General features: G+C 49.2%; 1 protein-coding gene across 1 annotated transcript; it reads right to left on the bottom strand.

Annotated features, from left to right (window-relative positions):
• Positions 1 to 1,309: 1,309 nt before the first annotated feature.
• Positions 1,310 to 3,368, bottom strand: CSUI_000226 (uncharacterized protein; the record flags this gene model as incomplete). The annotated part of the gene is made up of 2 exons (XM_068060460.1): positions 3,015 to 3,368; positions 1,310 to 1,398 (listed from the first exon to the last, which is right to left on the bottom strand). Exons 1-2 carry the CDS (start codon positions 3,274 to 3,276, stop codon positions 1,310 to 1,312), a joined length of 351 nt encoding a protein of 116 aa, XP_067927563.1. The 5' UTR covers positions 3,277 to 3,368.
• Between the last annotated feature and the right edge of the window lie 7,546 nt (positions 3,369 to 10,914).

The raw sequence follows: 10,914 nt of genomic DNA, 5'->3' as shown, positions 1-10,914 counted from the left end.
GGAAGGGTGGGTCTCTCTCATGAGCGACGGTGACTAAGTAGAAGAAACCGCGGACCGGTGGCGACCGGTAAGCCCCCGAACCCCCGGTCGCCTCGCCTTACTCCATGCAAGATACTCAGTGATAATCCACTGTTACTTCATTTTTCCAGCTGAAAAGACACTTCCGCTTCCCTTTCCGCCCCTGAGACACATGCTCGAGCCCCGTAGTACGGGGGTGACTCACGGACGTGCAGACACGTGCAAATCCACACATATGTACATGCCTAGGTATGTACATACACATATATGTATACACACATACGTACTCATACAGATGTACGAGCCATCGAGGCCTGCCTCGTTCCCCCGGCACGCTCGCTCTCCATAGCAGGCGGATAACGCGATTGAGGACACGCTGAGGGCGCCGCACTGACGTGAGTAGGCGGGAGCGGGCGAGGCAGCGGCGTAGTGAGCTGTAGACCACGGTTTCTTTTCTCAGCAGGAAGCCGTGGCCAACAGGCGAGAGTTCTGCTACCATTTTGCGGGCAACGGGCCCCCGAAATTCTGGTCGGGTTCCGCAGGTACCATTGCGATGAACAACAACGTGAGGCAGGTAACTGAGCGAGCCGTTAGTTGACCTCGCACCGGTCGGACCTTTCATGGTAGGCGTGGCTCGTCCAGTTACTTGCGTGTTGAAACAGCCTGTCACAATATCTCGTTGGGTGGCCAGTCGGAATGTATGTTTGTATATCTGGCCGTAAGGCTTTTTCCTGACAAATAGCTTTTCCGCGTTCAAGGAACTGACGCGTCAGTCAAGAAACGTCGGCACGTTCCTTCGGGGACAAGAGGAAAGAAATCGAGCTCAAGACTCGTTCGCGGGAGATCGTCAGTGATTCGGCAAGCCGTTGAGGAGACCATCGAAGGCGCTGATGGTTGCGACTATAGCTCTAGGGTTCTAAATATTTTGGCAACTCGGCGAGTTTTCATCAAGTGCTCCGCAAAGGCTGCAGCAGCGGAGCACAACGCAGGCCGGCTTGGGTCGACGGCGCTGTCATTCGGTCAGCCAGGGGATGAGTCCGACAGCGCTGGTCTTCAGCTCGGCGAGCATGTTTCCTGGCTGGCGGGTGCTGGCCTTTCTGATATGCCCGTAAAAGGAAGTAACGGTGGGACTGACACGCTGCTTCGTAAGACGGCAAAGCGAATGTATTAGGCCGGTGGTATCGACAGTGACGGCGTGCTTGTCAGATTTGAGCAAAAGCGGTTTGTCTACCGCCCTCTGATTATCATCGCGGTAGCGGCGGCGTCTCCTGTTGCTGCGATACGGTCGGATTTAGGGCTTAGGGAGAATAAGAAGAGCTGGTTCAAATCGATGGGTGATGAGGAGAGCAGAAGGGGCGAGGGGTGGAGAGAAAAGGGTGACTAAGAGAAAAGAAGAAGAAAAGAGAGAAAGAGAGAGGTTGTGAGGGAGCTGAAGATGACAAAGATGAGAAGACGGCGATAGAAACCTGGTTAGAGAAGGAGAAGAAGAAGGAGGAGTTGGCACACGAAGAGGCAGAAGAAAGGTTAGTCAAGAAGATGACGAGAGAGAAAAGAGATCTCTTTTCTGTTTTGAACCCCAGAGAAATCACGCCATGTAAAGAGCGAGAAAGAAAGAGAGTGAGAGTGGCAGGTGTCAGTTTGTTTCCGTCTTCCGTCTCTTCTTGTTTCTTCTTACTACTTTGCACTAGTGCACACAGCTCCTTTTCAGTTGAACTGCTACACACAGCTCTTCAGCTCTGGACCCTAGTACACCCAGTACCTCACTACCTGACACTACCACACGGCACCTCGCTGGTTCTCACAACTACTTACTGGTTCCTCGTACTACACAGAACTCATTACTTCACATTGGTACTCCAACTCCTCATTTCTCCACACTACCACTCACAATCGTCACTACTTCACAGCATTCTATACAACTCCTCACTGCTTCGTATACGAGTGCTTAATACTTCACACCACTCCGCCATGTTTCATATTAGTACGCATAACTTCCCCCTACCTCACACCACTACCTACACCTCCTCACTACTTTACACCACTGTACATTATGTACATTTCCGCGCTACTTCACGCTCTTTCAGGTTACTACCACTACTACGCACAGAACCCCACTACTTCTCACACTCCTCACTATTTCAATCTGCTGCCTCAGTAGTTCACACTATTACAGACGACTCCTCAATATCTCCATCCACTACGTACAACTCCTCACTACTTTACAGTATCACTCACAACATGTGACGGGCTTACACTACCGCTCACAATTCCTCACTGCACACACTATTACTCACAATTCCGCACTAGCTCACACTACCACACAAAAGAAGTGTGATTACGTTACCGCTCACAACTCCTCACTGTTTCATACTATTGCTCACAAATCTTCCCTGCTTCAGATTAGAACTCACAACTGCTTACTGTTTCTCACTGCTCTTGACAGCCCCGACTACTTCACATTGGTCTTCACAATTCATCGCTTCTTAACACTACTACACACAATTCCGCACAACTTCAAACTAATCCAGACGATTGAACACACCCACTACTGCTTCTCACACCTCTTTACTACTTCAAAGGACTACACTACTCGTCAATACTTCATACTACGCACAAGCCCCCAATACTTCACATCACTAGTCGCCACTCTTCTATACTTCACACTACTGCTCGCAGCTCCCGTCTACTTCACACTACCCACAGAGAATCACTACTTCACACTGCTATGTAGAGTTCCTCACTGCGTCACACTAGTACTCGCAACGCGTCACTACTTCACACACTCCCCACTGCTGCAAACTGCTACCTCATTACCTCACACTACTACATGCAACTCTTCATTAATACCAGCTATTACACACGGCTTCCCGACCACTTCTCACTACTCATCGCAGGTCCTCGCTAATTCACACTACTACACACAGCTCTTCACACTAAGCACCCTATGCGTCGTTACCCTACCACACGCGATACCTCACTACCCTACAACTCCTTACTACTCCAATCCACTATACAAGGCAAGGCTTCGCCGTCCTCCCTTGAAATGCAGACTTTTGAAGTCTCGAGGCAAGTAGCGGCCTCTTCCTCTTCAATAGTCTCCGGGAACTGCAGGTCCGCATCGCCTCTTCTTCTCTTTCCGAGGCGAAAGCACCTCGCTAAGCACGATGACAACCCAGAAGCAGCAGATGATGATGGCAGCACTCGGTTCTTGACCTTTCCTTGGTTTTCCCCCGGCTTCTTATCAAACTCTTCTTTCATTTCCTTTTGGTCTTTTTCACAGGGTGGTGGCGAAATCTTCACCGACCCTGGAGACTCCTCCTCCTTCGCCGCCGCCTTCCGGCGGAGCCACTGAATGGCGACGGGCAAAAACCCATTATTACCGCCTTTTTCTTTCAACAGGAAAATGCAAAAAAAAACCTCAGAGTGAACAAACTCCCGGAATAGTATCCTGTGACCTGCTACGTCAACGTGGCGGTAGCGCAAGCGTTGAAGGGGTTCTAGAAGGATTCCAGCAGCGGTGCACCCGTAAACGCCAAATTGAAAAAACGGGTGGACACTCCAGACGCTTCAAACCCCCCTGACCTCCATTTCCTCGTTGTCACTCGTGCTCGAGTCTGACATGTTTCTTACCTTCCTGATACGGCTACGGTCGTCCGGATCGAGACCGGAAACTGGACAAAACACACGGCTAGCGAGCACACGCTTGTTCCACCGGGGAGCTAGAGCTGCCTTGTCTTCACTCCCCCCGGGCCCCCTTTCTACATGGTCTTCTTGTTAGCTAGCCGACCTACGACTATGTCGCGTGCGAGGAGTCTTTTGACTGTGCAGGAACAACTTCCTTGTTCTCTCTAAATATCTTTTTTCGTCCTTGCTCTCGTCGCGGTATTCAGAGACTCTACCTATCATTGACAATTGGCTTCTGTGCCGCACGAAGAGGAGAAAACGCTCGTTCTATATCCGTCGGCACGGCTTCCCTCTTCTTCTTCCTAGGGCTTTTTTCTTCTTTTCACTTCTCTCTCTCTGAGACACAGAAGGGTGCTGTCTCGCAGAGAGCCTTCTGGGCTGTTGTCACTGGACTGATTCAAGCGTTTAGAAAAGATTCAAGCGGTTAGCAATTTGTGCTTTTGTTTATTATGCTAAAGATATGTTTGGAGATACTTTAAACTTCTTCTTACCTGTGACAGGTGGTTTACATTTCCTAAGTATTTGGTTCTTTGTATTCCTATGTAGTATTATGCTTATCTTCATACCTATGCATATATTAGGTTTTAATGTTATGCCTCGAAGGATACCAGATTATCCCGATTTTATTACTTATATTAACACAATGTGTTCGATTGGTTCAATCTCTACTATCCTAATCACCTTAGCTATGCTTTTCTAATACAATAAGATTACAGGCGCATGCAAACTAGTCTTAGACACACCGCTCGTCACGTAAAAGAATCAGTGGGGAGTCTTTTGGTCTCTTATGTGTTGCACTAACTTTCTTCCGAGTGTGCCGGAGTAGAGGCACAATAGAGCAGGTTCCCTGCTTATATTTTGTACACCTACCCTTACACCCGGGAAGAAACTGGATGTATACATGTATGGATATGGGCCGCGTCGTCCTCTCCCTCTGTGGCCTGGGGTGAAATTTCTTTCTTCTTTTCTTCTCTTTCTCTCTTCTTTCATGCGCGGCGGTCTTGTCCCTCCTTTTGTTGGAGGTTTTCGTAATGGCCCCCTTATTCCTTTTCTTTGCTCGCTCTCTCCTTCTTTTCTAGTTTCCAGACCACCACTGCAGACGATGAGGTTCCCTCATTCATCTTTCTATCTGACAAGAAAAAGAACAGCACCCTAATGAAGAAAAGAGAGCATGTAGAGGCAAACAGCGAAATGGACTGAACTTTGGTCTTCTCTTTAGCTGCAGAATTATCAAGCAAACTGTCTATCATGTATCTGACAGTCTTTCGAAAAAAAACACCATTTTCTTTACAAAGAGAGTCCAAGAAGAACAATCTGTTCTCTCTGCCTCATAACAGCACTCTCTGCCAGGTCTGTACGTGGTCTGAATTGAGCGGCACATAGCTCTCTTGCTAGACGGGTAAAGAGAAGACAAACTGATAAAAAGAGCTCGCTCGCTAACTACCACACCTGAATGAAGAGGGACGACCAAGTTTCAGCATTCTTTGAATCATAGTCTCGTTCTGATATAGGGAGGGGGAACGGAGAAAGTTTGGATTTCAGAGAGAGAAATGAAAATCAGAGGAGAACTATCTTTCGATCGAGAAGAAACACATGTCAGTGCTTTCCAGTCATGATAAAGGACAAGCGTCCTAGGAAGACATCCTCTCAGTCACCAATGGTAGACGGATGGACGGGGAAAGATGTCGAGAACACGGTTCTGAAGAATGTAAGCAGAGAAGAGGGGGAGAAAATGTTGGGAAGGAAGGAAACGGCGAGCTGTGGTGCTGACTTTCTTACGATGCTGATGGTCGATGGATTCATACCGTTTCACGTCTGTGAAGAAAGTGACCTTCTTTTCTTCTTAATCTCCTAAGGGCTGGATAAGGTGCCAAAGTGCTCGCTCGTCAGGTGCCACAAAGGCTGATGGTTCATTTGGCTAGTCATTTGTTATACACACCCTACCTCATTTCCACTTTCAAAGAACTTCTCATGCTTCCCCCTGGGGACTGGCTTGCAGTAAGTCCCTCGACAGGAACTTCTTTCCGTACATCCTGCGCACAAATCACGTTGATTGAAGGAGACTCTGTATAAGCGTACCGTATGGGGAAAGAGAAAAGAGAGCAAGGTCGGTGATTCTCACCCTCTCTGATGTCCCAAGAAACTTGTTCCTGCCTTTCACTGGTAACCCCCCCTCGAGGCTGCAGGTCAAAGGCCTAAACAAGAACCTCCGGTTTTCCCTTTGAGCTGGTCCCTCTTCATTCATTGTTAGGGAAGGGGAGGGGGGGGGGGAATCCCGCCTGCCTTCCGTTCTCGTTTCCATTCATGCTCGTGTCCTTACTAAAGGGACGAGCAGCTCTGATGCGAGTAAGGCCGCCTTCCAGTTTTTCAAGCTTCTTCCTCAACAAGAAAAGCGAACGGCTTGCACGAGGGTTTTGTTCCTTCGTTATGTATTCTTCTTCGGCCCACAGAGAAGACGAGTGGCCCGCAGCAGCTTCTGCTGCCGCTGCTGCCTGCTGACGCAGTAGTCGTTCTTCGTACTAGTAGGAGGCGGGGGCGACCGCAGACCGCTCCTGGCTGTGTGTCCGTCCTTCCGTTGATGATTGATTGGTCCGCTAGCGGATGTGAAGGTATACAGCTACAGGCTCTTTGTGTAAGCGGACGTTCATCTCCGTTTCATCAAAGACTGCCGCCTACGGATTCCCCATGATAACAGTAATAAAAACAAACGGACAAGCACTGTTACTGGCTCCGAATACCCGCGGCAGATGGGAGGTACCGTGCTGTGCGGAGAGCACGCCTTCCCCTTGTGTAGGGGCCTCGCTCGCCCCCAGCAATAAACACTTCTGAGGAGAAATGACACTGTCTACACGGTAGATGAACGTCACATTACGATGAGTTTCTTCTGCACCTGTAGGCGGACGGTATGCAGATCAACCATCATCTGAACGCACAGCAAAGACGTGCTGAGTAAATAGAAAGGGATCTCTGGACGCATACGAACAGGTAGACACTGAGGAAGCAGCCGCACCAGTTCGACAAATGGAAATCCAATCACTACTACAACGAGATTATAACTTCGTCTTCTTAGCGTGAATGACAAGAGATAAGGAATGAAAAAAAAGTCACCCATGGATGCCAATGCTACCGCTGTTGTGATACTGAAATTGACTCGTGGTATTCTTGATAAGCAACACATTCAAGAAATTCATGCTGAAAACACGAGTATTAGTCGGGAGGCGCCTAATAAAACCGTACAACAGCTCCTATTATCGGTAGTATCAGATGGAATGTCGGTATTACCAAACATACTGTCAGTTGAAATAGTAATAATGAGTTCACAAGAAGAAGCGATAGATAGGCAAGACGCGGAAACTGACCCATCTATATAGAAATATCCTATCTATCTGTCTGTTTATCTTCGTCTACCTATCTATTTATCTTTCTATCTCTACGCATTCAACTGTCCAGATGCCTTTGCGTGTCTATCTATCCTTACCTCAACGGAGATGCTGAATTGGCCCGGCCGCGATAGGGTGACCCGTTGTGGTTTCCACCAGAGCTCGGTGTGTAGATGTTTTTCTCTCAACTGTTTTCGAGCAATAGAAGTCATAATAGGAGTCAGTCGCCCTGCTAGAGGAGCCCTTCTATCGGCACCCAAGTCATCACAGTCATGATCACCATCATCCTGCTTCGCCTCTTCTCTCTTCTACGTGCAGCAAATGAAGCTTGACGGCTCCGATGGCCGAGCGTGATGCAGGCCGGCTGCTTTCCCGGCTGGCTGAGATGACTGTCATTACTTTCGAGGCGTCAACTCAGCATACATGTACATTCGGGCTGCGGGAAGAGGGCAAACGTACATTCAGTCACGTTACTCAGATTAGTCCCGTTCCTCTTACATTCTTCACATTCACTATTTTTCTTCTTCATACTTCATTGTCTTACGACCGACAACTGAGAGGACCACTGATTGGTGCTAGTAGTACTAATACATTGGCCCGTAGTTGTACCACTAGTACTACTAGTAGTAGCAGTAGTACTGGGACGGGGTGTTTAGGATGTTCCCCATACATTCTCTACTCTGCCTGTAACGGCCAAGAGGCAGAAACTTTAAGAGTTTATCCCTGTTCGTGTGGTACCGACCAGCCACAAGCACGACAACACTAGAGACGCACCAAAGACTTCTAGCCGGTGGTTCAGGCACAGCACAACACAGGACGAAACACGCAGAGCGATATACCACTAACGACGCCAGAGCCGTCAGCAGCACGCGACCACGGCCTCGAAGCACGGCACGACATGCCGCTCGGAGGGCGCCTCAGGCGTTGCACTACCAGCCGGTGGTTGACAACTGGTTCATTCTTTGTGGCTAGTACGAGCTAGAGTTCCAGTCGCACTCGAAGTAGCCTCGGACCGGACATTGCCATCATAATAGTAGGTATAGTAGAAAAAATATTGATAGGAATAGGAATTCTAGGGGTAGTGTCCCCTCTTCCACTGCGAAATGTGGTTTGATCAGTCCCACTCGCTCAAAACCGACAGCAAAAGAAGGCTTTTTTTTCTCTTTTCCTTTTTTTCTCGGCCGGACAAAAAATTACAGCAGCCAAAATAATAGTAGTTGTAGTACCCATTCAGTTTCGCTCAATTTAGTTCTTGTTCTTCACCCTGAGAATAATACGGATAATAGATGCAGTGACAAATACGGTGAGGACTGGAGTAACGACACGACTAGCCTTTCTTTCTTTCTTTTTTGTTTGCCGGTCCGGCCGTCAACGAGAGAGAAACGAAAAAAAAAGAGAGGCATCAGAACATACCTGTATACATAACGAAGGAATACCAGTTTCATCACCATCAGTCCACCTCAACCTCTGCATAAAGGTAAGGAGAAAAAGGCTAGGCGTCATCGATTAGGCTTCATCGCTCGTAGTAACAGTAGTTACTATAACAATGACAAGAAGAGTAGTAAGAAGCGTCATTTATCACACGGGAATTCGGGGGGGTTAATGAAACCTGAGAATTCATTGGGTTAATGAACACGCACTTGATACATGAGGGTAACAGGGGGCATGTATTTGAGCTATAAAAGAGGCAGGACTTTCTCTCACGGGGAAGAGGTGTCTGACCCTTGATTCATGCATGATTACCCTAAAGCTGGTGCCCACATAAAAGGACTACCTCATGTCACACTTTTATGGTTTGGTAAGTTCGTGAAAAAAAGTGAAATAAAAAGCCATTCAAACACCTTGGCAGTCCAAGCAGACGAAGTCGGTGTCCAGTACCCACTGCCTTGTCACTAAGAAGAGTGACGCAAGTTCCGTTAATCAGGACACGATCACTTCTGTTTTGAGTGAGGTACACAGTTGCTGCTTCTTTTGGCTCACAAATTTGATAATACAATAAGGTCTAGGAAGTTTCACTCCCTTCTCTTTCCAGCAATCCCATAGCTCTGTGACACCCCCCCCTTTGGGCAGCACGCCGACAGAACTCCGTCCAGCTAACAAACCCACTCGGGTCTCCTCTGGTCGCCCCCTCCGGAGGTGTCTCCTGCGTCCAACCTGAGTTCACTTCCCCGTGATGTTCAGCTAAGTTAGAAAGTTGAGAACTTTCAACCTTTGCTTTATCTCGAGAATTAGTTTTCCTCTTCCCATCTTTGTCAGCAGGAGAGAGGAAAACCAAACTCCGACAATCTCTTCCTCTCGAATCCTTGGCCACTCAGACCGCTCCCCGGCTACTTGTTTCTCTCTATGTACGTCATCTCCGTCTCGTCACCCTCACCTCGACGATCCTTGTCTAGACGCTCGTTCTCTTCGGGAGTTGCCGCTAGGTGTTGGTCTCCTTCGAACATGGTGAAGCCTTCTTGATCTCGCTGAATGACCCGACCGCGTTGAAACAAAATTCCACAAGTGATTGGTCGTATTGCCTGGGAGACAGACACTAAGTGTGCACCGTGGTTCCTTGGGCATCGGTAGGCTGCTACTTTTCACCACCCCTCATGTCCAGTTATTTGCTAGGGACTGCCGGGTTTACATGACCGAGCACTGTAGTGCCTTAAGCGCTAGTCTGTCTCGGTAGAGATGTGACAAAGAGGAAAACAGAACGTGCGCTCCCCATTGCACGCGCGTCGGCCTAGCTGCACGGCTGCTCCAAGCCAAGCTCCCGAACAACAGATCCTACTTGCCATCTCCAGCGTGCCTCGGATACATCACGTCTTGACTAAGCCATGGGAACGGACTATCAACGACGGCCATATCTTCTCTGTCGCTTCGCTGCTGAGGCTCAGTAGCAGATGATGGAGCGGGGCTGGAAGACACTTGGGGAAAATGGCGGTTTATAAAATCAGATACGATGCGAGATACCGGAACGCCACTGTCCGGAGATAGACCCAGCAGACCCCACCGGGGCCGCCCTTGTGGCCTTTCCCATTCTTCTGCCTGTCCCGTCGCCGCCTCCGGGGGACTGCCTGTCTCACCCCCGAGGGCACTGGCTTCTGCTTCTGACGCTGTCCGCGTACCGCTTCGATTCCCATCACCTCGGCTATCCTTTGGTAGCTCGCCGCGACTGTCAGCTGTATTTAGAAATGCACAAAGCATGCTTGATGCAACAACACCGACTCATCGCTTCCCGAAGACCAACACAGCGACCCCCTTGCTCCCGCACACTGACGGATTGTGTCCATCACGAGAAAGCAAACCCGAAACATCATGCTGTTTACACTACAACGCAAGGAGCACTGCCAGTCAGATGTGCCAGTTTCTCTGAGGAATGTTGTCGGCGGACGCTCAAAGAGAGAAGCAGCGCCCATTGCATTCAGTAGCGTGCTTGCCCATGGCCAAACTCCACTCACTTGCCTGTTCCCGTCTAACAGAATCACCCCTTTTTGTCAAATGCACGCATCGTATCAAGTCACGCGGAGCGAAGGCCGCAGCTGTACCTGGCCGTAGGAACAAAGCTTTCAGAATAGTGGATGCTTCCGCGGCCACACGAGACGGCGATGATGCAGCTTCGAGAGAGTCGGACCTCTGATCCCTTCCATCCGTTTCTGGCAACAACGTGGCAGAGAGGTAGCGCCAACACCGGTCCACATACGTCCGCCTGAACTTCTTGTCAGGTGGACCGTGCACGAGCGTCGACGCTTGCTGACAGCTACCCAGATAGAAGGCACCGCAGTGTCCTGTGAGCGAGGTCAGGACGGCGTGTTCTACCATCGCAGTTTGTACTGCCTACGGTGAAACT

Source organism: Cystoisospora suis (assembly GCF_002600585.1).
Source record: "Cystoisospora suis strain Wien I chromosome Unknown contig_101, whole genome shotgun sequence".
Taxonomy (NCBI): Eukaryota; Apicomplexa; class Conoidasida; order Eucoccidiorida; family Sarcocystidae; genus Cystoisospora; species Cystoisospora suis.
The sequence above is the reverse complement of the archived record's forward strand: the minus strand, read 5'-3'. Positions and strand labels throughout refer to the sequence as shown.